General features: G+C 44.7%; 1 protein-coding gene across 1 annotated transcript in view; it reads right to left on the bottom strand.

The window, feature by feature from the left end:
- Positions 1-3,781: 3,781 nt before the first annotated feature.
- The window catches only part of PSD (pleckstrin and Sec7 domain containing), a gene marked incomplete at both ends in the record, with an annotated part of 218,634 nt that continues 195,552 nt past the window's right edge, over positions 3,782-26,863 (bottom strand). Inside the window, 4 exons of the mRNA XM_081328613.1 lie at positions 3,782-3,979; positions 5,566-5,709; positions 6,195-6,339; positions 7,078-7,235. Coding sequence (XP_081184739.1) covers positions 3,782-3,979; positions 5,566-5,709; positions 6,195-6,339; positions 7,078-7,235 — 645 coding nt within the window. The remainder of the gene's footprint in view (positions 3,980-5,565; positions 5,710-6,194; positions 6,340-7,077; positions 7,236-26,863) is intronic.

The following is a 26,863-nucleotide window of genomic DNA, read 5'->3' as shown; positions in this document are numbered from 1 at the left end:
AAGTTGCAGTATCTAATCCAGTGGACAGGTTATCCAATCACAGAGGCTAGATGAACAAAAGCCCATGACATTAAGGCGGATCATTTAATAGAAAAGTTCCATAACAAGTATCCCCCAAAACCAGGGGCATCACAAGAGTTGACATAGAGAAATGTGTACTTATTGTTTTCCAGGTTCCTTCCAACTTTTAGGAGGGCCAGCATGTCAAGCTCTAAGAAACCTCATGCGGCTTCAGCCATTTCTATTTCTTGGCTTGCCCACAGATCTAGGGGGGAGGGGGGAAGAATGGAATGTGCGGTGTAGGTGCTGAGTTGCTAAGGCTGAAAACCAAGGTTATTCAAGATTTTGTTTAGTGAGAACCAAAGACTTTCTCTCATAATAATTGTTTGAAGCTTAATTGGTAATGTAACCTGCACTTTCAGGGGGAAGTAAGTTTCTATACTTTTAATATACTGATTTGGTACCAATTAGCCAGAGCTCGCTTTCTATTCATCTGTGCCGAAATGGTGTGCTCAATAAAATTTTGCATTAGAGATCTGAAAGTCTCAGTTGTGCTTACTTCATTGGGATCATCAGTTGGAAACTTGACATGCTGCTTGTATGCAACTTTTGGTGATGCAGGAGTGGGGGCAGTATGGAAACGCTTGCAGGTGGCTTCTGGCAGTGCCGGGGAAGGCAGCAGGCAAACACTGCTTGTGTGTGGCTCCTGGCAGGACATCGGTGGTAAGTGCATCTGCTGGCAAGGCATGGTGTGTGTCAAACTATGGTGGCATGGCGTGGAGGGGCACATGGCATGCCAGCATGACACACATCATGACACAGCGACTAGGATGCCCCTTTTGCATCAGGCTGGCAGGTGTGTGGGGGTGCAGCAGAACCATTCGGTTTTGGGCTGGAGCCCAGGCACAGAGGCAACGCCAGTGGAGAGAGGTCAGAATGGGAAGCCCCTGCCCACAGCTACCTACCCATTTCCCATGCTTCCCATTTTCACCTCCCCATGCCATTGCCTCTGCACCTGGACTCTAGCTTAATGGGCACCACTAGCATTCAATTCCCAATGCACTGTCCACAGCAACCATGGTTACCAATGATGCCCTGCCCCTCGTCCTGCCAGAAGCTGCACACAAGCAGTTTCCTTTCTGCTCCCCCCCCCCGCAAATCTTGCTCTCTCCCACAATCTGCCACCAATCTCATCCCCCTCACAGCCCCCTTGGTCACCCTTCCCAGCGCCATCATTGCTGCCTGCCACCCGATTGGCTGGTGGCTTCTTGTCCCGTGGAGCAAAACATCCAGGACAAAGGGTCTCTGGGTGAATGGGCCAGGCCAAAGGTTGAGGGGTGGAGGGCCAGGGGACTATTGGACAAGGAGAATCATAGGGGGAGGGCCAGCAGAAGAGGAAACCTGGCTGTGAATAGGCTGAGGTGGGTGCCTGAAGGTGAAATGGGCTTGGCCAATGGTGGGAGCCTAAAGGTCCCAAGCTGCTGCCCATAGGTTTTATTGCATGCCAGACAAATGGCTGTCTAATCTTTTTTTGAAAACCTACAGAACTTATGTTGCTCTGTACCATCCTTAAGGATTCTACTATAGGTTCCCATAAAGGCCTCCCTCATATTATCCCTAAGTTTTACAATGGTTCAGATTGGAACTGGAAGGAAATGAATTACAGGGAAGTCACACCTACAAGAGTCAGAGCAAATTCCTTGAGAACGGTTTTTCCTTACAGATTTCTCCTTTAAAATAATTAAGAATTTAATTTTAAAATAATTAAGAATTACTGCCACTTGATCTTTGAGCTAGCAGGTGTATTATTTAAGAAACAGCTTTACACAAGTTCTATCTGCTATGACGGAAATGCATAGACCATGACTGCCATCTGTATCTGGGGCTGGTTACCTGAGCATTCACACAAATTGCACTCTTTTCCCTCATATTTTTAGTTTTAGGATAATTTGGGAGAGGCCAAAATCATATACAGGAATACGTGTAGGAGACAACGGCTGCCCTCAACACCACTATTAAATCCTTGAGCATTAAAAAGCTCCAGATGACACTTTTGTTTAAATGACAAAGCTAGGTTTGTGAATGCAGAACTGACCATAATTACAAGTAAACAACCAATCCTTTTTATTCTGTGTAAAACACCTAATTCCTGGGTTACATTGCTGGAACTTTGACAAGGAATGGGAGTTCTTTTCCTAGGAACCACCACACTTTGGGGGAATTATTAAGGTGTTTTTTCTTAATGGCCATTTCAGAACAAATGCTTGTGTGCATCAGCACAATTCAGCATATTAGACAGGCTTCTCTCCAACATCTGAAAGATTGTTGAGAAAAATATGGTGCTTTTCACTCATTTATATTGGGGTGGTCAGTTATCTGTGTTTGAACCAGGCAACTAAAGCTGTGGGTCCTGATTTATGGCACTCAAAATAACATATTCTTTATCCTGTTTCTGTAATACAGAAAGAGTTTGAAGGAGAACTGTAGATGCTTGAGCTGGTTTAAGAAGAAACTGTACAATTTTTTTTACAGTCTGCATAGAACAGAAGAAATCTGACATATTTAGAGATTCAGTATTGGATCTCTGGAAATGGTGTTTGTCTCTCAGGTATTACAGTACAATGTTCCCACCATACAGGTAGCCTGTTATTCCACATCTCCAGAATTTCATATACTCCCCAATGATCAGCTTGGTCCTTTTATCTTCCACTGCATAATATTATCATCAAGCTTTCAGTCATGCCTTAAAGCCTTTTGAGATTGTAAGTTAAGGGACCAGGTTATCTATACAAGTGTTAGGACCATACCACCTATACAACCAAGGGTTTGGGAGTTGGGAATGTTCCTGGACATCTGCAATCCCCCCCTCCATCTCTCTGAATATGCCCCCACCAGGCTCAGGCAATAGAATGGCCAGTTTCTTTCTACTACATAATCAATAGATTTTGTTCTGGTCATTCAATTTCATTAATAATTGCAGAACCTAATTAGGCCTAAGACCAGCAGGCCCACTCTGGTGTTCAGCTGTGGAAGAGGAGAATGAGGGATAGCCACTATCCCTGTTTTTACCTATTAGTGATAGTTTCTTTGAAGCATATGCAACCTCTGCCCAGTTTTGTAAGAGGTGAACAATTATCAGGATAAGTCATGATCCAGCTTGTGCTGATAGGAAAATAACTGAGCCACTGCAAGACAGCTGCTGGTGGTGAAAGAACTGGGCTTCCATGAAGAAGTTGCTCCTGCAGGCTGACAGTACAGCATTGTATCTGCTAGGGAAAGGAAGAGCCTCTTTCCCCCAAAACTCTTATGTAAAAGTATTATTGAACATACAGTAATGTCTATCATGCATGCTAAAATTACTCTTTTTACTCCAATGTGATTCAGCATTATCAGGTACTAAAAACTGTAAAATATATCACAAAAATTGTAAGAAAAGGAAGAGAAGTAGTCTTCTTTCTTCCACTCTCTTATTCTTGGTTTTGCAAAATAGAAAAAGTTGGTATAGTGAAACGCTGATTAAGAATGCAGAGCTGTTACTTAACTGTGGAGTTTAGTGCTTTCACCCATAAGCTATAGTCTGATTATACTGGGAAGGCCGTATAATGTAGGACTGCAGTCATAATATGTCTTTCCACTGGTGACGTTGATACAGAATTGGGCCCATTTATAATGTCTTCCCTTATATGACTCTTGACCATGAGCAATGACAATTTGCAAATTTTTAGGACAGAAATGCCATTTTCTTTGCCAAGAGTGATCACCTTTGCTGTTTACTAGTTGCTTACTGATGGTTATGTTTTATCTTGGAACCTGTGCCAGCTGTCTCCTGGTTCAAGGAAAGGCTGGACTGGGACTCCTTGAAGCTGTCTTCTGAGCTGCCCACTGTAACAAACAGGGTGGCTTCCAAAGCTGCCAGATCCTCAGAGCGAGTCTTCAACTTGGTGCGCATTAGTGTAGCATAAATGCCATAGCGTAATTTCTGCAGAAAGCAAGAAGTAACAGGTTTGGTGCAGGAGTAACACATACTGTAAATAACTAATCTGAATAAGATGGCATTATGTTTATGTTCTAGGGCAGGGGCCCCAACCACAGCCTACTACTGGGCCTTGGCCTATTAGCCAATGGGCCACATGAGTGGCTGGCCAGTGTGTGCGTGTGCGCACATGTGCACAGTCCCACTCACATGTTACAGGTGCTTGTGGCCCCACTTGCATGAGCAATGGGTGTTCATGCACACACATGTGCATGGGTTTACCCCTCCCATAAAACTATCCCTTCTTTCCTCCATCCCCCTGCTATAAGCCACCAACCCGAAAAGGTTGGGGAACTCTGTTCTAGGGGTAACATAGGCATTGAAGGTAATATGGTGACCTCTGGATATTTTGGACTACAACTACGATAATGTCTCACCACTGGCCATGCTGATTTCAGATTATGGGAACTGAAATGCAAAATATCTGGAGGATACAAATTCACTCATAAATGTGTTGTTTTAAATCCTAAAATTGTATTTTATTCCCATTAAATCAACAAAAGGAAGTTAATTATTCCATTAACCCCCATTTTCAACAAGACTAAAATCTGATTTATTTGTCAGAATCCAGCTACAGCAGGATCATGTAAACCAAAGAAAGTGTTTACATGTAGAATGAACAGAATAAACAATTCCCACATGGTTTATTGATAGTGGGCTGGCTATTAAATTTATGTAGGACATGATCCAAAATGTGGCTACTGTATATGTAGTTCTCCACATACTGTTAGACTGCAACTGTCAGAACCCAGTTATTGAGAGGGGGGGTGATTTCCTTATTCTATCTTCCTGCAGGTTCTGCCATACTCCTGGGTGGAGGGGGGGGAGCTATGGGTGCTACAATGTATCCTCTCTGCTTTACTCTATCTGCCTGTTCTTTGATCTGTTTCCCTCATTGCCAGCCTGGGGTGAGAAAGGAATCTGCCTCCGGCCATCTGCCTTATCTCTAGCTGCGGAAGACCTAGCAACCTTGGGGTCGACATCGTATCAACCCCGTTCCCACAGCGGGTTCACACCTGGAGATAGTATTATACTGGTCGGATGGACTATTGGGGTGGGGCTTGACAGTTGCTCTTTTAACCTATTGATTCACATGGGAAACCCTCAGATCCTGCCTTCTATGCCTGCTGTCAACTTCCTCTAATAAAAGTTCCTTTTGGAATGAAGCTGTTCCAAGGAGTTCTGCTTTCTTGGGAAGAGGGATTGAGGCAGGTCCTTACAGCAACTCAGTTATCCCCTAACTTTGGCCACAGTAACTGAGACTCATGGGAATTTGGATGTCCTAATGTTACCTTCTAAAACAGCCAAAGGACACCTCCATATGTAGAGCTAGTACTCTAGAATAGTAGTGGGCTGGAGAGCAAACAATAGAGTATTGCCTTCATGTTTTGCTTCAAGACTTCCTGCAAGCATTTATGAAGGAATTGTGACCTTTGAAATCAGGGGTGTCAAACTGCCGGCCCACCATGCTACCATCTCCAACATTGCTTTGTAAGTTCTGTTTGGAAACAGATCTGGCTCTTCCTACTTACTTCAAATATCAGATACTCCTCTTTCTGCTTCAGTTCCTCATACTCCTTGCCTTTTACCTTCTTTTCAGGAAGGGAGGAACGATGCTCCAAAAGTTCTGCTGCCATGGCTTTAAATTTGATTTCATGACTCTTCAGTTGCTCTTCCTATGAAGAATGGGGAAAAAAGCTGCTTGGTCTCTATTGTAGGACCTCCTCCTAGTAGCAAATCAGCCCCAATTGGCATTCACAACTTGTTTTTACTTTTCTCTTTTCCCTTTGTGGAAATGTTACCAATTTTATCAGCTCTTTGAATCTAAATTTTTGCACGGATACACAGACACACAATTCCTGCTTGCCAATTTCAAGACAGTCTATTCAACTCTGGAAGTTTCATTATTTCATTCTTTTTTGCATTAGAAACTTATTTATTTTTATTTTTATTCATTTTAATTCCATTTATATCCCACCCTTCTCCGAAGACTCAGGGCGGCTTACAAGCTTAGCAGTAGCCTTCATTCTATGTATATGCCTGCTTATTAGGGCTTTCACACACACACCCCCAAGCGGCTTTATCTTAACCCCATTTAATTTTTCTCTAGTTCTTTCAGAATAATACTAGAATCACTAAACAATAAAGATGCCCCACTTACTTGTGATAGTCTTGTGGAAGAACTGGGCAGTAATGGCCGAGTGAATTTTTTTTGGGATCCAATCGCAGCTGGAAATGGTGGTGCAGAGAACATGGCTGTTACCATATTAATCCGTGTGATCCAGGAATGCATTTGTTCTGTGTTCCTGGAGCACAATGTAAAAGAGATATCATCTTCTAAATGATGTCATGGGCCAAGAAAGCTTGCCAAAATTGTTTCTTTCAAAAAATAACTTGTTCTCATAACTGTACACAAAAGAAATCCCAAGTCCTCTGCTGAAACCCATAAAACAATCTCAACCTCTTACCATGCACTTTGTAATTCTTGAAGGCTATATGTTTAAAAATAAAATTTAAAAACATTTAAAATGATGCTAAGCAAAGTGGAAGAAAAACCAAAATCCACAAAATATCCTAGCATGTGTAAAAGGTGGCAAAGTAATGTATTTTATGCTAATATGCTGCTACTGCACAGTTTTTTGGCTATTGTTGCAGTGATCTAGGGAAAATGGTAATATTCCATATGGCCCTTAGTCTGAATGTGAAGCTTTATATAGTTTTTTTTCCCCTCTTAAACCTGGAATTTTAAGGAATATGCAAGAGATGCAGTGCTTCTTTAAAATCTTTCTTTGTTTGGAACAGTCAGAAAAGGAAGAAACAATACAGAAGGCTGCATTCAATGATAGACAAAGTTTAGCTCTGTTTTTCCCCCTGATATTACCTATTGTGAGCTGCCTAAGCAACCAGTAGATCCTTCTAATAATAAGCAAAATTTCCAATTTTACTTCTAGAACTTTCCTTCTAATAAATAAAATTGATCTGATAAATTAATCACCCTCCCCCATTAGAGGCATCTAGTTTACATTCTGTGCCCTCCTGCTTACTGGGCTTGGAAGAGGAAGACTCTCCAGTCAGCTGTCCTGAGATAGAAAACGTTGGGTCTCTTGTTGTAATCTGACGCTTGGGTGGCCAGTGAATGATGTATACTGATGGCATTTTTTAGATCTTCCTCAGCCAGGGCTTCGCCAGGTTTATATTCCTCCTGAAATGCAGTAGAGGATAGATGTCTGTTATGTTACTTTCCTTTATTGGACCTGTTGTTGCTTTCGGTTATTTTCTACAAACTCCAGCAAGCCCTTTCACTGGCAAAATGTCAGCAATTCTCCACTCTTAAACTTCAGAAGTTAAAGAAAAAATTGTACAAACCAAGCATATCATTTTAACATGCTGTATATATCCTTTCCAAAAGGAAAAAAACATGCAGAAGAGGCCTTCATCCTGCAATGGATAGGCAATGGCTAAAATGATGATATAAACTTATCCTGTCATTTCAAAGGCTTACATGTTTTTCTTCCTGATTTATCTTAAAAGATTTATCTTTTAAGATAAATCAGGAAGAAAAACATGCAAGCCTTTGAAATGACAGGATAAGTTTATATCATCATTTTAGCCATTGCCTATCCATTGCAGGATGAAGGCCTCTTCTGCATGTTTTTTTTCCTTTTTTTCCTTGTTTTAAAACAGGGGTGTCAAACTGCCGGATCGTGGGCCAGATGCATCATGCGGAAGCCACACCCACCCCATTGCCGGCAATGGCAAAACTGTCCCGATATGTTGCGTGATGTCATGTGACATTGTGAGTTTGACATCTCTGCTTTAAAATAAGATATACTGCTTCACAAATTTTAAAAAATTGCAGTTCTATAAGGTCAAGCACTTAGTATACCTTACTATTGTTTATCCTTATTTTCCCTGCCATGGTACTGAGGTAGGCAGTTGTATTGTTAATCTTCACTTACTGACCACTTATTCAGCAACAATTTGAAGTTACAATTAGTCCTTGAAGTTGTGGCCATTGCAAGGTCCCACGATCAAAAGCTCATGATTAGGGTATTTGGCAACTAGTGCATATTTACAATAGTAATAGTATCTTGCTGTCACATAATCTTCATTTGCAAGCAAAGTCAATGGGGAAGATGGCAGGAAGTTGTAATCATGTGACATTGCAGTTCACAGTCCACAGTGATTTGTTTAATGACCCACAGTCAGAATTGATATAATTCAGTTACATTTCATTGCAATGCTGCTTAGCAATGAAACTGTCAGTCCCAATTGAGGTCAGTAAGTGAGGACTACCTGAATTGTAGCATAGTCCTACAGTCAACTGCAAGACTTTCTCATGCTTTTTAAAGACAGCTGAAAAGGAGTATGGGTGATAATTGTTTAATTTGCAAAATGTCTCCAGAATGAATAGTTGTTGCCCTACACAGCTGCTTGCTAGGTCAGACATCAGCGCTCAAATACTCAATTTTTTAAAGCAGGTATTTTGTATAAAGTGCCCCTGCAAATTGAAAGGAAAAATTTGAAAAGAGATCAGAGATGGGGGAAAAAAACCCAAGGTATGTGCGTAAAATGAAAAGTGGTTATTGCTCTTATAGGAAAGATTTTTTAAATGTTATTTTGCAGTTGTGGAAGAAGATGACTCTTATGTATCCAAGAAACTGACTGTCCTAATTCGTACATGAAAGAATAAATTCTGGCAGAAAAAATTGTAAAATGACAACTTTTATATGTGTTTGCGACTTTGAGCCACATTATTTTTGGCGACTGTCTGCATAAATCCCTCCAGTTTTCTTGGCAAATTTTTGGAAATGGCTTGGCTGAGGTTTGCTCAGTTCCTAGGACTAAGAGAGAATGACGGCCCAACTAGCTTTGTAACTTAAATGGGTCTAGAACTCAGAGACTCCTGGTTTCTAGCCTAGTCTTAACTACTGTAACAAACTGGCTCTCAAAACAGAGAATACAGTGAAATATGCTATCTTTGTTTTGTTGTTGTTGTTGTTGTTGTTAGTTGCAAAGTTATGTCTGACCCATCGTGACCCCATGGACAATGTTCTTCCAGGCCTTCCTGTCTTCTACCATCTTCTGTAGTCCATTTAGGCTCACACCTACTGCTTCAGTGACTCCATCCAGCCACCTCATTCTCTGTCATCCCATTCTTCTCTTGCCCTCAACCTCTCCCAGCATTAGGCTCTTCTCCAGTGAGTCCTTCCTTCTCATTAGGTGGTCAAAGTATTTGAGTTTCAACTTCAGGATCTTGCCTTCTAAAGAGCAGTCAGGGTTGATCTCTTTGTTTACTTGATGTATTTATTGCCTGCCTTATCCTTAGGAGATCAAATCAGCCTGCATGGATCTCCTTCTTCTCCCCAATAACAAACTTGTGGAATAGATTGGGCTAGAAGAGTGGCTAGTCTAAAGTCATGTAGTGAACTTTTCTGGTTGAAGGCAGACTTGAGCCAGGCACACTGTTGTCTTGAGGGACAATAAATCACCAGTCCTGATGGCACCCAACACAGAGATTTCTAAAAACTCAAATATGAAACTGAACCTAGACAAAATATCTAATTTGTAATTCAAACTGGGCTCAGTGCCAGAGGACTTCAAAGTATGTGTTTAATCAGGAACAGGATCCAAGAGATCACAGGCTGGTCAGCCTAATAATCTGGACAAACTGATGAAAATGGCATCAGAGGTAATCACGTAAAGAATTAACCTGACTGAAAGAAAATCACCATGGATTCTGCAAAGATTATATCCTGCTGTATCCACCCCCTAGAATTAGAGTGTGGAGGAGGAGGAATGTGATCCTGTTGGCTCTGTATGTTTTCAATTTTTAATTACTTTGACAAAATTTCTTATCTTGAAGAAATTTAGCAGTCTTAACTAATTATGAGGACCTATCCTTTTATATTAATTGCTCTTAATTGCTACTCACTCAAAAAGTTAAATAGGAATAAATGCACAACTTTCTCAGTGGAGGGAAATAGTAGTGGAATCCATCAATTACTCTATTGGCACTGGTGCTTTTTGACTTTTTTCTAAATGATTATTTTCAGCACTAAGTTTGGCAAGTTTACAGAAGATGTAATTTGAGGGGATCACAAAGCCCTCCTGTCAGCCTCACGAAGTATTCCAGGTAAGAAGCATACCCCCAAATACTAGCTCTACTTTATTGTGAGGTTTCATTAATAGAATCTTGCAAGTCTGAATAGTACACTTCTCCCCTGTCGCCTTTACAGCTCAAGAAACTATGGAGTGCCCCTTTTGAGACATTTGCCACATTCACATTCTGTCAAGTCTACAATGAGCATGGCTGCAGACTTTTTTCTTCTCATTCTAGGTTGCCACATACAACAGAGGGAAGAGTTTTGCCCAGGTGCTTTGTTAGTCAAAATAATCTTCTGTCCCATGGGAACCAAGGTCATCGGCTGCTCCTGAGACTAAGGACTGGGCGTTGCATAAAAAGCCCGCCAAATATTCATACTGGGGAATGTAGTTGCTTGCATAGCTTTATGGGTGGGACATTTAATTTTGTATTGGGCAATTGTTACTTGTTTATTCAGACTTGGTTTGTGGTTTACGACAGGGGTTCCCAACCTCTGGGCTGCGGTCCAGTACGGCTGTGAGCGATTCAGAACCGGACCATGGAAGTGGTGGGCAAGAATGTGCATGCATCCCCACTTGCATGAGCAGTGGGCGAGCACATTTGCACAAGTGGCGGATGTATGTGCCAACCATTCAAACAACTGGAGCTACGCATGTCTTTGCCAGCCACTTGTGCAGAGCCTCCCCTCACCCCCACTGGTTTGCAAAGCCAAAAAGGTTGGGAAGCATGGTCCAAGCTACGTCTTATCCAGCTGTTGTCCTGGCTGCAGTACTCTCCCATCTTCCAAGGTCATTGCCATATATACCGTTAATAGATTTGAATTCTTTATTGGCCAAGTGTGATTGGACACACAAGGAAATTGTCAATGGTGCATAAGTTCTCAGTGTACATACGTACAAGCAACAAGTGATAAATCATAATCATAATACAATAATCATAAATCGTAAGTTATATCAGTGATATCAACATAAATCATATGATACAAACAACAAAGTGATTGTTCTGTACCAGCCTGCTACCGGCCCTGCAGAAAAGGCAGGGACAACCCCTTTACAAATGGCAAGAGGCTGGAATTAAGCCTGCCAAATTTATTAACATAAAACAGAGCAAAACAAGACACCAACCATGAAACAGGAGCTATGAAACAGGAACTATTCAAGCGGTTGCCTTCAGCAAACCAGCCCTCCCACGCATTCCCCTTTTATACAGTTCAGGGCGTGGCTTCTCTCTGCCTCCTTCCGAGGTGCCCCATTGCCTTCCTCTGTTTACTCCTGATTGACTGCCTCATGCGTCGAGCGTCCTTGAACAGGGCCAGCTGTGGGTCATCTTCATCCACGCTGTCAGGCTCACACAGCTGGGTCTGCGTAGTGACCAGGTGGGAGGGGCCTGGCTGAGGGCTCTCATCAGCAAGCTCTTCAACCCCCTCAGCAAGCTCTTCAACACCCCCCTCCTCCTCTGAGTCGTCCGACCCAACTGCCGAACCCACAGGCTGACCCTGAATCACAACACTATCCCGCACCGCAGGGCCCTTCCCCCGGGTTTGCCGATCCGGATGCGGTCGGGATGGAAATTGTTCATGAAAAGCAGGGGCATGAATGACGGTCACGTCTTCCCAGGTGAACTCCTCTGATCCGTAGCCTTTCCATTCAATCAGGTACTGGAAACGACCTTTCAGCCAACGGGAGTCCCTGATGCTGGCGACCTCGTACTCGGGGGTGCTGTCTCCATCACGAGGTCCTGATGGGGGAGGTTCCGCTCGGTGGAGTGAACAGGCCGGTTGCTCAGGGACCAACAGAGACCAATGAAAAACAGGGAACGTGGCAGTTAAGCGATAGGCGACCGGATTGATGACAGCCTCGATTGGGAACGGTCCTAAATATCGGTGATCTAACTTTCTCACCGGCCGTGTTGACGGTAGGTTCCTGGTGGACAACCAGACCCAATCTCCCACCGATAGTGGAGGCGTATCCCGCCTTGACCGATCAGCAAACCTTTTGTAATCGGCCTTGGCCTTCTCTAACTGACGTTGCACCAATCGATGGATCGCCTGTAACTCTGCCATGAAGTCGTTCGCTGCCGGCTCCGGTGAGTCCACGGGAGAAAGGGGAAAAAACCGGGGGTGATATCCCACATTGGCCAAGAATGGTGTCATCTGTGTGGAGGTGTGCTGCGAATTGTTAAATGCAAACTCAGCTATGGCCAGATAGTCCACCCAATTGTTTTGCTGCAGATTGACGTAGCAGCGCAGATATTGTTCCAGGATACCGATGACCTTCTCGGTTCCCCCGTCAGTTTGAGGATGATGCACGGACGAGAGGCAAATCTTGATATCCAACGCATGCATCAACTCCTGCCAGAAGCGGGCTGTAAACTGGGCCCCCCTATCAGAGATGACTCTATCAGGGAGGCCGTGCAGCCGAAACAACAGCTGAATGAACATACGACTAGTGGTGCGGGCTGACGGTAAGCCGTGACAGGGGATGAAGTGCGCCATCTTGGTCAGCATGTCCACCACCACATACACTGTCGTAAAACCAGAGGATGGGGGTAAATCCGTCAAGAAGTCCATGGACACAGCCCCCCAGGGTCTTTTGGGTGTCGGCAAGGGCTGCAGTAATCCAGGCGGGGCCCCTGTCGCTGACTTGGCCTGCCTGCCTGGGATGCAGGAGGTGACATAGGACTGGACGTCGTGTCGGACTCGGGGCCACCAGAAGGTACGGGAGACCAGGTTCAGGGTCTTGAACAGGCCAAAATGCCCCGCCGCTGGGTTATCGTGACACTGGCTGAGGATGAGTCCCCTGAGTGGCCCTCCCGGAACGTAGAGCTGGTCACGATAATACAAGAGTCCATCCGTGACCGTCCAAGGAAAATCTGGCCCCACCTCCTCCTTCCGCTGAGCCACCCACACCTCCAGCTGCTGTGCCTCCCGGATCCGAGCCCGTATATTAACCGGCTCCCGCACCGCAGCAAAAGACTCGACGGGGATCACTGTCCTGGGCAGAAGCTTGTCTTCCACTTGGGAATATTCGGGCTTCCTGGACAGAGCATCCGCTCTTTGATTGTGCCCGCTAGGTATATACCGAACTCGGAAGTCGAACCTCGCAAAGAAAAGAGACCACCGGATCTGGCGTTGGTTCAAATTCCGAGCGGTCTGCAGGCTTTCCAAATTCTTATGGTCCGTCCAGACCTCGATTTGATGCCGCGTTCCCTCCAGATGATGCCTCCAGGCCTCGAACGCCAATTTGATGGCCAGCAGCTCCTTCTCCCAGATTGCATAATTGCGCTCCGAAGGGTTCAGTTTTCGTGAATGGTATGCACAAGGGAAGAGGGTACCACTGGGCGTCGTTGACTGGAGTAACACCGCCCCAATGGCAATGTCGGAGGCGTCCGCCTCCATGACGAACGGCCGTTGCGGGTCAGGATGCTTCAAGATGGGCTCCTTCATGAAGGCTTCCTTCAAAGTCTGGAAAGCCTGTTGTTCTGGAGCGTTCCACTGGAACCGAGTCTTCTTCTGCAGGAGCCGGGTGAGGGGGGCTGTCAAGGCAGCAAACCCAGGGATGAAAGTTCGGTAATAGTTGGCGAACCCAAGAAGTCGCTGAACATCCTTCACGCGACGCGGGGGTTGCCAACTCTGCAAAGACTCAACCTTACTCGGCTCCATGGCGATGCCCTCAGGAGAAATGCGGTGACCCAGGAAATCGATGGTCACCCGGTAGAACTGGCACTTCTCCAACTTGGCAAACAGCCGATGTTCTCAGAGTCGCTGCAGAACCTGATGGAGATGCTGATGGTGCACCTCACGCGACGGGGAGTAGATCAGGATGTCGTCTAAGTAGATCACGACAAACTGATCCAACAAATCCCGGAAAATGTCGTTCATGAAATGCTGAAACACGGTGGGGGCATTGGTCAGGCCAAACGGCATCACCGTGTACCCAAAATGTCCATAGCGAGTACCAAACGCCATCTTCCACTCGTCACCCCGCCAAACCCTGATGAGGTTGTAAGCTCCACGCAGGTCCAGTTTCGTGAAGATCATAGCCTCCCAGAGTTGGTCCAAGGGTTCGGGGATGAGGGGCAGCGGGTAACGATTGCGCACCGTGATGGCGTTGAGTTTCCTATAATCGCAGCAAAGCCGCAATTCGCAGGACTTCTTTTTGACGAAGAGCACGGGTGCAGACACTGGTGAGGACGAGGGCCGGATGAAACCGTGAGCCAAATTCTTCTCCAGAAAGTCCCGCAATGCAGCCAACTTGGGGTCCGACATGGAGTACAAATGCCCCACTGGGAGAGGCGCATCAGGGACTAAATCAATGGGGCAGTCATAGGGCCTGTGCAGGGGTAATTGATCCGCCTCTGTCTCACTGAACACATCAGCAAAGTCAGACAGTTCGGGAGGCAAGGAAATCCCTGGGGAACCCTCCACCTGGCCGGCACAGATATGGCGGGAGTGGTCCACGCACTGCAAGCTGGGGAAGGTGACCAAGTTCTGTGACCAATAGATCTGTGGGTCATGCGCCCGGAGCCACGCCAGTCCCAAGACCATGGGGAAATGCAGCTCTGAGGTGATATAGAACTGGATGGCCTCCACATGGGAACTGATGGCCATACATAATGGTTGCGTGGCAGCTGTAATAGGCCCGGACAGGAGCACTCGACCATCAATAGTCTCCACTAACATGGGCGGATCCACTGGGCACTGGGGAACAGCCCATTTGGCCACAAACACTGAGTCCATAAAATTTGTAGTGGCCCCAGAGTCAATTAAGGCATGGACTGGAATCCCCTCTGGCTTGCCAGGAAGGATCAGACGTGCCTCCAATATCAGATGCCGTGGAGATCCACAGGCAGCATCGGAAAGACGTCGCTCAGTGTTGTTGTGGGACGCCCGATTTATCACACCGTCTAGATCGGGCTCAGGGCGTTTCCCGACAGAAAAGTAGGGGACTTTCTCGGGGCAGACTCAGTCACTGATGCCCGCTGTCGCTTCTTTGGGCAAAAAGCAGCCAAATGCCCAGGGTCCCCGCAGTAAAAACACAACCCCCCCGATCGTCGTCTGTTCATTTCAGTCATCGATAGACGAGACCTGGCGGCACCCAGCTCCATTGGCTCCTCCCTTTGAACTGGGGGCTCACGCACAACAGGGGCTGCAGGGGTCTGTGGGGTGGCATGGCGACTCCTTCGCTGCTGCAACCGAGCATCGATCCGCAGGCAGAGATGGATCAGCCCATTCAGGTCTGAGGGAATATCCACACGGGCCAGCTCATCCAACATCTCCTCCGACAATCCATCCTGGAAGGCATCCACAAGTGCAGCCTCATTCCAGGCGGAATCCTGGCTAAGCAGCCGAAAATCGCTGATATATCCCTGTAGGGGGCGTTGACCCTGCCTCAGAGCTTTCAGGCATCGAGTAGCAGTCTGCGTCTTAATAGGGTCCTCATACATCAGACGCATATGATCACAAAACCCCACAAAGTTGTCCAACAATGGACTAGGTTGAGCCAGCAGAGGCGTGCCCCAACGAGCTGCATCACCCGAAAGAAGGCTTAACACAAACCCCACCTTATCCCGGTCAGTGGGGAAATCAGCTGCTCTCACGCTGATAAAGAGCTGGCATTGTCCCAGGAAAGCAGGAAACAGTTCTGGATTGCCAGTAAATTTATCCGGCATCGCAACTTGGCACTTTCTCCTGCCAGCAAAGTGAGTTGCTGGGCGAGCTGGGCATTCTCAGCACGTAGCTGCTCCATAATAATAGTAAGGGGTGGGAGGCTGAAGGCAAACTGTTCTCTACCAGCTTGCTACCAGCCCTGCAGAAAAGGCAGGGACAACCCCTTTACAAACGGCAAGAGGCTGGAATTAAGCCTGCCAAATTTATTAACATAAAACAGAGCAAAACAAGACACCAGCCATGAAACAGGAGCTATGAAACAGGAACTATTCAAGCGGTTGCCTTCAGCAAACCAGCCCTCCCACGCATTCCCCTTTTATACAGTTCAGGGCGTGGCTTCTCTCTGCCTCCTTCCGAGGTGCCCCATTGCCTTCCTCTGTTTACTCCTGATTGACTGCCTCCTGCGTCGGGCGTCCTTGAACAGGGCCAGCTGTGGGTCATCTTCATCCACGCTGTCAGGCTCACACAGCTGGGTCTCCGTCATGACCAGGTGGGAGGGGCCTGCCTGAGGGCTCTCATCAGCAAGCTCTTCAACCCCCTCAGCAAGCTCCAACACCCCCCTCCGTTCGAGATGAAAAGGAAGCACTCAGAACGTGGTCAGCCTGTGGGGCAAAACATTTACCAGGGATGCCAGACCCTGCGTGCTTGCCCAGGGGGCAAGGATGAGGCAGCAGGGGCAGCCCCTCTTTGTCTTTACAGGCTGCCACAAAACAAGATTGATGCAACGCCCACCACACCTTCATGGCTGACTCGCCAGCCTGGGCTTGCAGACTGTAAGCATTTCCCTTTCACTGCCCCCACATGGGAAAGCAACAGCCACTGGTAGTGCTGCGAACCTCTCCTCTTTGGCATGGAGGGAGGGAGGGAAAGAAGGAGGGAATGAGAAGCAGGGAGGCAGGAGGGAGGGAAACAGAAAAGAAAGGAAGGAGATGGGAATGAGAGGCAGGAAAGGAGGGAAGGAAGATGGGAATGAGGAGGGGCAAGGAAGGAGGGAGCAGGGAAACAGGAAGGAAAGGAGGGAGGGAGGAATTGGGAATGAGAAGGAGGGAGGGAAACAGGAAGGAGATGGGAATGAGGAGGGAGGCAGGGAAGGAAGGGAGGGAGACAGATAGAAAGGAAGAAGATTGAAATGAGAGGGAGGGAGGGTCTGAAGGTAGTCCTACCCTAGCACTTGGCCACCAGCAGCCTGCTTCTCTTTTGCCATCCCCTTGCCCCCTCCTTTCTTCTCCTGGGGGTCTCCCATCCTATTGCTGAGGATGCTTTGGTTACAAAGCTGGGTCTCCTTACATGGAGAGGGAATGGGCTTCCCTCTGACCCATGCATTTTGCCCACCTGCACCCACAATGAGCAACCTGGCCAAAGAGACCGAGCACAGCAACAGCAGCCTTGAGGAGGTAAGTGCAATTCGAGCCCACCACCCGCATGGCCCAAGAGGGACGGCGAGGCACTTCCAGTGGACCATGCCCCATAGCCTCCCCTGGTCCCATCATAGTAGTGGGATTCAGTCAGTTCACACCACTTTGGCAGAACTGGTAGCTAATTTTTTGTTGCCCAGGCCTAGAATGGACTTCTGGAAGCAGCATTCACACAGAGAACCAGTTGTTCACATATTTGAATCCCACCACTGTCCCATCCCCCTCCACCAGAACCCCAGGATCCCCACTGTTATGTTTTGGGATCAGTGAGGCATTGACGAGGCAGAACGGTGAAACAGCAACATGTTTATTCAGTAACAACAGAAGCAGCACCCCTTAACTACTATTTATAGAGATCACTGCAAGGTGGTGACCAATAGAATTAAAGCATTAATTCTTACACAAAAACACAATTAACAGTCCTGGAGACAAGCAGTCTGGAGTTCAAACAGACACAGCAGTTAGCAATCATTCAACAGAGTACAAGTAATTAAAGCCAATACATAACACCCCTTCCCCTAGGTATTCACAATCTCAAATATTGAACATAGTCCTGTAAATAGTTTGGCGGCCTTCGTGAGCATTCCGAATGTCTCGGAGCCGTGGAAGGTCTACCTGCTCACCTGCCAGGCTGGGTAGACCAGGACTAAGAGACCCGTTTGCTTCGGGTCGACCCGAGTCCCTTTGGCTGGCCTGTCCCAGTAGACCCAAGCCAAAGTCCATTGGCGGAACAGTTTCTTTTTTTTTGGAAAAGTTTTACAATACATTTTATCTTTAACAATCCCTCCCCCCTCCCTCCGCCCACCCCTTCCTAGCCCTCCCTAACCCTCCCCCCCTCCCCCCTCCCCCCTCCCCGACTTCCCAGAGCTAAATACAAGGTATAAAAGCAAAAAACAATCATAAACAACCATATGCTAACAACAATAAACTATTAAGTCTATCGCACTCTAGCTCATATGAAATGACTACAAGCAATACTAATATTACATAAAAAAAAGAAAAAAGAAAACTTATTCAAATGCTAAGTGAAACTTTTTAGTCCCATATTTGTTCTGGATATAATCAATCCACTTTTTCCACTCCATAATATAACGTTGTTGTGAATGATCTTTCAAATAAGCCGAAATCTTTGCCATTTTGGCCAGGTCAGAAACTTTTAAAGTCCATTCTTCTATAGTCGGGAGTTCCTCCTTCTTCCAATATTGACCTATTAAAAGTCTTGCTGCTGTAATTAAATTCAACATCAACTTGGTGTCCACAACAGTAGTATCTGTAATTATGCCCAATAAGAACAATTGTGGACAAAACTTTATCCTTTGCTTAAAAATCTTCTGCATATTCCACCAAATTTTAATCCAAAAAGCCTTAACCTTTTTACAGGTCCACCATATACAAGCTAAGCTTGTAAGCCGCCCTGAGTCTTCGGAGAAGGGTGGGATATAAATGGAATTAAAAAAAAAATACGTTGCATCTTCGCCACCACATCTCCAACATTTAGGTTGATAGTTCGGATACATACTTGCAAGCTTTTTAGGATCTAAATGCCACCTATAAAACATTTTGTAAAAGTTTTCTCTTAAATTTTGAGCTTGTGTAAATTTTACGTTCCTCACCCAGATCTTTTCCCAAGTGTCCATTGTGATAACTTCTTGAATATTCTGAGCCCACTTTATCATACAATCTTTAACAAGTTCTGTTTCTGAGTCAATTTCTATCAATGCAAGATATATCCGTTTGATATGTGCTGGACCCTGATTTCCAATTTGCTTTACCAAATTTTCATCAGTCATTGAGAAACCAATTTTCTGGTCTTCTTTCCACCTGGCCCGTAATTGACCATATTGAAACCAAGTTTGAACAATCTTCTCATCTCGTAAAAGATTATACAGCTTCAAACACCATACGTTCCTCTCCAAACTTAAGATCTCCTTGTACGTAGTCACATCATGTTTGAAGCCAACATTTATGTTTTCTATTGCATGTTTCGGAATTGCCCACAACGGTATCTTGTAGTCTAACTTATGTCTATACTTTTTCCAAACTCTCAGCAATGCCTGTCTTAAAATATGCACTTTAAACACATTATCTACCTTCTTATCATACAATAAATATGCATGCCAGCCAAATAACAAGTCGTGGCCCTCAAGATTTAATAATCTCCCTTGTGTCAAATTAATCCAGTCACTTATCCCTGACAACGCAGCAGCTTCATAATATAATTTAAAGTTGGGCATTTTAAGACCACCTCTTTCACGCGCATCCTGCATAATCTTAAGTTTAACTCGTGGCCTTTTCCCTGCCCATACAAATTTATTGATACCCCGTTGCCATTCCTCCAAATTTGAATCTTTTTTAAGAATCGGTATCATTTGAAATAAAAATAGAAATTTAGGCAAGACATTCATTTTCACTGCTGCAATTCTTCCCAGTAAAGACAATTGCAATTTTTCCCAGCTCTCCAATTCTTTTTGAATTTTTCCCCATAACTTTTCATAATTATTTTTATATAACTTTGCATTTGAGGGTGACAAATACACCCCCAAATATTTAACCCTTGTAACAATCTCGAATCCAGTTAACCCTTCTAAAAGGGCCTTTTGCGATGCTGTCATATTTTTGGCTAATATTTTAGTTTTTTGTACATTAACCTTAAATCCAGAAACCTTCCCATATTGCATTATTATCTCCATCAGGTCCACAACAGAATTTTCTGGCTGGGTCACCGTAACAACCAGATCGTCTGCAAATGCCCTCAGTCTATAATCCTGATCTCTAATTTGAATACCCTTAATTTTTTCCGAATTCCGTATTTTAATCAATAATATCTCCAATGTTAATACAAATAATAAAGGTGATAACGGACACCCTTGTCTTGTGCCCTTTTCAATATTGCATACTTCAATCAAACTATTATTTACTATTATTTGGGCAGTTTGTTTTTGATATAATGCCCTAATTGGTTGTAAAAATTTATCCCCAAAATTCATTTTATCTAAAACTTTCATCAAAAATTGCCAATCCAGTTGATCAAAAGCTTTTTCAGCATCTAAAAAGATCAACGCCGCAGGGATCTGGTTGTTCCTTTCCAAAAACTCCACCAAGTCAACTATATGCCTCACATTATTTTTCATTTGTCTACCACTAATAAACCCAGTTTGGTCCCCATGAATCATCTGTTGCAAAACCCTCATCAATCTATTAGCTAAAACCTTAGCAAATATCTTGTAGTCCCTACGTATTCAAAAGTGATATTGGTCTGTAATTTCTTACTTGAGTAACATCCTGATCTTCCTTCGGAATCAGGGAAATAAAAGCAGTTCTCCAAGACGGAGGCACCTTTCCTCCCCTCTGAATTGTCTGAAACAATTCCCTTAATGGCTTTATCACCTCCGATTGTAGATTTTTGTAATGGACCGCAGTCAGTCCATCCGTGCCTGGCGCTTTATCCACCTTCAGTTGCTTAATTGCTAAAAGAATTTCTTCTTCTGTTATCAACTGATTAATCTCTTCCTTTTGTTCTTGTGTAAGAACCGGGATGTTGGCATTCTTCAGATATACGTCAATGTCTATTTCATTAATCTCATCTTTAGCATATAATTTGGAATAAAAGTCCACAAAGGCTTCCTTAATAAGATCCTGTTGGCGGAACAGTTTCCACTAGGCTGGAATTTGGAGCCGCTTGCTGGTTCCGCTCAGTCTCTGTGTTCGGGGAAAATTCATCTACGGCCAGCCCCCCCGTCCACGGCTGAGAGTCTCGTCAGTGTATGCAGACTCCGCCGCCAGGCCACTGTCACGCCGCCCCTGGTGTTGGCCTTCACAAGAGTCTTGAGCCAGTGACTGGTTCGCTAGCCTCCGGTGCAGTTGGTCGATGTGCCGGCAAAGTACTTGACTATCTTCCAGGACTACTTTGTAAGAGAGTGGCCCTGACACCTTAGCACCCACAGTTACCACCCACAATGCCCCTTGATTGTAATTCCGAGCCCAAACCCGGTCACAAACTTGCAAACTTCGTGGTGGTTTTGGCTGTGCTGTGTCCGAGGCAACTCGGTCTGGACGCAGCCAATCCAACTTAGTGATTAAGCGCCATCCCCATCTAAGTTCAACTGGGCTTCTGCCCGTGGAAGTGCAGGGCGTTGTGCATTGGCAGAATAAGAAATCTGCCAGCCTGTGCTGCCAGTCGACAGTTATGATCCTTTTTAAAGATTCTTTGGTCATTCGGACCATGCGTTCCACTTGACCATTTGAGGCCAGGTGAAAGGGGGCCGAAGTGGCGTGCTTTATCAGCCCTCAGAAAGGACTGAATTTCTGCAAATTCTGTAAATTGAGCCCCATTGTCTGAGACTAGCACATCAGGTAACTCGTGCGTTGCAAAGATCCTGCACAGTTCCTGAATGGTCCTGGCAGTAGTCATAGTTGGGACTGGTGCGACCATTAACCATTTAGAGTGACTGTCCACTACAATAAGGAACAGCTGTCCCTGAAATGGCCTGGAAAAGTCAATGTGGATTCTTGACCACGGGGCTTACATGGCTTCCCATCAGTGGACAGGGGCTTGAGGCATTTCAGGCCTAGATTGCTGGCATGTGAAGCAGCTATGTACTTGGGCCTCAATACCTTTATCCAGCCCAGACCACCAAAGGTAGCTCCTCACGAGTGCCTTCATCCTGACTATTCCTGGATATCTCTCATGCAGAGACTCTAAAACCCTGGGCCTCAAAGAGCTCAGGACTATGACCCGAATTCCCGAAAGGATGCAACCCTTATGAGCTGAAAGCTCATCTTTCCTCATGTTAAAATCTCTGGAAGTTTGGCCCCGGACATTTGTCCAGCCATCCTGTGTACACCCAGTTCAACACGCGGCTAAGCGTCTTGTCTGCAGCTGTTTCAGCAGCCACGTCCCCAGCATGAAGGGGAGACTCTGGCAAATCCTGGATAGCCAGGATGCATATAGCTGGAGCAGGGTCTGGCTCTAAGTGTGACAGGGGAAGCCTGCTGAGGCCGTCTGCATGGCCCATTTCTTTGCCCGGAAGATAGACCACCTCAGCATCCATGGAGATAGAATCTGAGATGTCTGTTTGTTTGTTGTGAACAAATCCAGAAGTGGCTTGTGGTCCGTGAAGACCATGAACTGGCGACCATACAATTAGTCATGAAATTACTTGATACCAGCCACTATGGCCAAGGCCTTTTTGTCTATTTGTGTGTAATTGCATTCTGCTGAAGTCCTAGAATAATAAGCGATGGGAACCTGCCTCCCGTCAGCCATTAAATGGCTCAACACAGCCCCTATCCCGTACGGAGATGCATCATAAGTGATGCAGATAGGCAGCCTTTCATTAAAGTGGGTGAGTACTGAGTTAGAAGACAGCAGCAATTTGACTGCCAACAAACTTTTCTCGTGGACGCTCATCCACTGCCACTGTACCTTTTTGTCCAAGAGCCTGTGCAACAGCTCTGCCACTGCGGCCTTGTGTGGAAGAAAGGCATGGAAAAAATTCAGACGTCCTAAAAAGGCCTGAAACTCCCCCTTAGACTTAGGACTGGGAGCCTGCTGAATTGCTTTGAGTTTGGAATCTGCTGGATGAATGCCTGTGGCATCTACATGGAAACTGAGGAATTCAGTTGAATCTACCCCAATCTTGCATTTTTCCCTTTTTAACTTCAGCCCCACTTCGTGGAAACTCTGAAGGACGACTTTGAGCCGTTCTGCCAAAATCCCTAGCTATGAGGACATCATTGAAATAGGGGCACACACCTAGAATGTTCTTGAGTGTGCACTCCATCACTCCCTGGAAAAGCCCTGGGGCTACACTGACCCCGAACTGTAGGCGTCTAACCCTGAAAGCCCCCCTGTGGATGACAATGGTCTGAGCTTCTGCCATGGCATCGTCCATGGGCAGTTGCTGGTAGGCTTGTGCCAAATCTAATTTGGCGAACACACAACCTCCCTATAGGGATGCCAAAATGTGGCTGACTACAGGCACCGGATATGCATATTGTTGAAGTGCTCTGTTAATAGTGCACTTATAATGCACACATATGTGCACCTCGCCATTGGCCTTAAGTGGCGCGACTATGGGGGTCTCCCACACCCCACTATCTACTGGCTGCAACACCCCTTGTTGCACCAGCTTGTCCAGCTCTGCATCGATTTTGGGTTTCAGGGTGAAAGACACTCTACGAGGCTTTATCTGTATTGGGGTTATGGTAGGATCAAGGTGGAGGGCAATTGGAGGTCCCTTGTACTTCCCTAAGCTCGGGCTGAAAACATCAGCAAATTCCTGGCAAACTGCTGACAGGTCCACTGCTTGCATTCTGTGAATGCCAGTCACTTGGATGCCCAAGGCATCAAACCTAGGCCGATGAGGCTTGTGCGGTGGCCCTCAACAACCACGACATCCAATGGACCCTCAAACTCATTGAACTGCACATTGAGCGTAGCTTCTCCTTGAATCTTATCTCTAACTTTATGATAAGAAGGTAGACAGGGCTTTTAAATCCCATATTCTTAGAAGTGCTTTACTGCGTGTCTGGAAAAAGTACTATAATAAGTTAAATTATAAAATACCGATTTGGGGAATTCCTGGACACGCGATAGAGGGTGTATCTATGGGAGTGAGTATGGATATGGTTTCTTATAAGGAACTACTCAAATTGCAAGGGAATGATTGGCAACTTAAGTCAGCAGAGGAGTTAAGACAAGAAAACATAAATTACTCTTGGTTTCAATATACCCAATTGAAAGCTAGGTGGAAGTCAGATCAAAAGGTTGGTATCACAATTACAGATCAAAATTTAGTAAAGCAAATTAGAGATTCAAATTGTGCACATATAAAGAGGATATATAATGCTTTAATTGAATTGGATTCGGAAACGGAATTGGTTAAAGATTGCATGATAAAGTGGGCACAAAATATTCAGGAACCAATCTCGTTGGACACCTGGGAGATAATTTGGGTCAGAAATGTTAAATTTACCCAGGCTCAAAATTTAAGAGAAAATTTTTACAAAATGTTTTATAGATGGCATCTGGATCCCAAGAAGTTGTCCAACATGTATCCTAATCTGCAGTCTAAGTGTTGGAGGTGTGGTAGCTTAGAAGCTACCTATTTCCACATGTGGTGGACTTGTAGAAACATAAAAGCCTTCTGGATTAAAATTTGGTGGAACATTCAAAAGATTTTTAAGAGGAAGATAAAGTTTTCCCTGCAATTGTTCTTACTGGGTATTGTTGTAAATTGTGATGTCAAAGAGACTAATCTGATGTTGAATATGATAACGGCAGCACGGTTACTGGTGGGACAATATTGGAAGAAGAACAATCTGCCCACGGTAGAAGAATGGGTGTTTAAAGTTTCTAATCTTGCAGAAATGTCCAAGATTTCTGCTTATTTAAAGGATCACTCACAGGAGAGATATATTTCAGTTTGGAGGAGATGGATAAATTATATTGAAAACAAATATGGGACCAAAAAGTTCCATTTAGCTTATGAGTAGAATTTAGTGGGATATTCTTATTGTTTGTAGTTATGTTAAGAGAGAGTTAAAGCGCAGTACGAATTTGGTTGATTGTATATTGTGTAAATTTTTATTTAGAATATGATTGTTGTAACTATAGTCCTGTATTTAGCTCTGGGAAGTGGGGGGGGAAGTGGGGGGGTTGGGGTGGGAGGGATTTGGGGATATATTGTAAAATTTTGTAAAACTCTTTAATAAAAAAATCTTATCTCTAACATACAACTTAGAATAAAAATCAGCAAAGGCCTTTTTAATAAGATTCTGCTGAAACACCACTTTACCCTTGTACTCTATTCTATCTATATTACGTGACCTTTGTTTCTTCCTTAACAAGTAAGCTAACCACCTACCCAGCTTATTAGCATTGCAAAAGGTATTATGTTTAGCATACCGTAAATTGGTTGCCACTTGATCTGCCATCAACATATCAAACTGGCCTCTTAGTAAAGTGATTACCTCTTTAATCTTCCCATCAGATGGATTCAAAATTAAAGGCTTCTCTTTTCTCTTAATTTCCTCCTCTAATTCTTTTCGCCTATGTTCCAGTTTATGTCTGTATTTATTATTCAAATATATTAACACTCCTCTCATATAAGCTTTACTTGCATCCCAAACCATCTCAATAGAAGTACCCTTATGCATATTCATATTAAAAAATTCCTTCATCTGTTTTTTACACATTTTCTTGATATCTAAACAAATTTTCATTTAGTCGCCAAGACCGTCTGTCTCCATTATCTTTTTCTATTTCCAACCATACTGGACTATGATCTGATATAGTTCTTGGACATATCTTAATCTTCTTAATCCTAGAAAAAAAATCATTGGTAATTAGTACAAAATCAATCCTGGAGAAAGATTGATGCCTATCGGAGAAAAAAGTAAAGTCTTTTTCTCTCCAAACATCTCTCAATTCCAAGTCGTCTTTCATCTCAAAAAAAGATTTAGGCAATCTAGCATGACTTGGTGTACTTCTAAAAAGGCCTTTTTTGTCCATTTGTACATCCAAAACCCCATTCCACTCTCCCATAAAAATACAAGATTTATAATCCCACTGAATGATCTTGCTATGTAATAGTTTATAAAATTCTCCTTGCTGTTGATTAAAGGTAAAGGTAAAGGTTCCCCCGCACATGCGTGCTAGTCGTTTCCGACTCTAGGGGCCGGTGCTCATCTCCGTTTCAAAGCCGAAGAGCCAGCGCTTGTCCGAGGACCTCTCCGTGGTCATGTGGCCGGCATGACTAGACGCCAAAGGCGCACGGAACACTGTTACCTTCCCACCGTAGTGGTCCCTATTTTTCTACTTGCATTTTTACGTGCTTTCGAACTGCTAGGTTGGCAGAAGCTGGGACGAGTAACAGGCGCTCACTCTGTTACGCGGCACTCGGGATTCGACCCGCCAAACTGCCGACCTTCTGATCGACAAGCTCAGCGTCCTAACCCACTGAGCCACCACATCCCATCTATTCTAGGGTTGCAATAACTGATCAATTGCTGTTGATTAGGAGCATATAATCCAACCAAAAGTATTTTCTTGCCTTCTATTAATAGTTCAATTATATCTTCCTTGTTTATCTGTTTCAATTAAATTAGCTGTTCTTAACGTAAATAACAACTCCATTTTTCTTGTCAGGAGCAGAGGCAATAAACTGTGTGCCCAGCCTAAAGTTTATCAAATACTTTTGATCAGCTGCTCGAATATGCGTTTCCTGTAAGCAAATAACATCATTTCTAAATTGTTTTAGATATTGAAATACTTTCTTTCTCTTGTGCGGGGAATTTAATCCATTAACATTCCAAGTTAGAAACTTTGTCGCCATCTTTTGCGACCTGAAGCTTTTGGAGTGCCTCTTCCAAAACCACCTGCACTCTCTTCGGTTTCGCTCCTCCCACTGCTCCTCCCACTGCTTCACTATAAGTAGGTTTTTGAGATATAATTGTTGTTCTTGTCTCATTCGTCTGATTGCAGCCCGTGTCATTCTTTGTTCTCTAACCTCTTCCATTGGTGCCTGAATCTGATCCACTCCTGTAGTTTGCTGGGATTCTCTATCTTTCTGCAGAGTAACTCCTTCAGCTCCTTGTATACTCTCCATTCATGACTGACGCTCTCCTTCACCATTCCT

The sequence above is a fragment of the Vipera berus genome (genome assembly GCF_964194415.1).
Source record: "Vipera berus genome assembly, chromosome: 5".
NCBI lineage: Eukaryota > Metazoa > Chordata > Lepidosauria > Squamata > Viperidae > Vipera > Vipera berus.
Note: the sequence above shows the minus strand (reverse complement) of the source record. Positions and strands in the feature narration are given on the sequence as shown.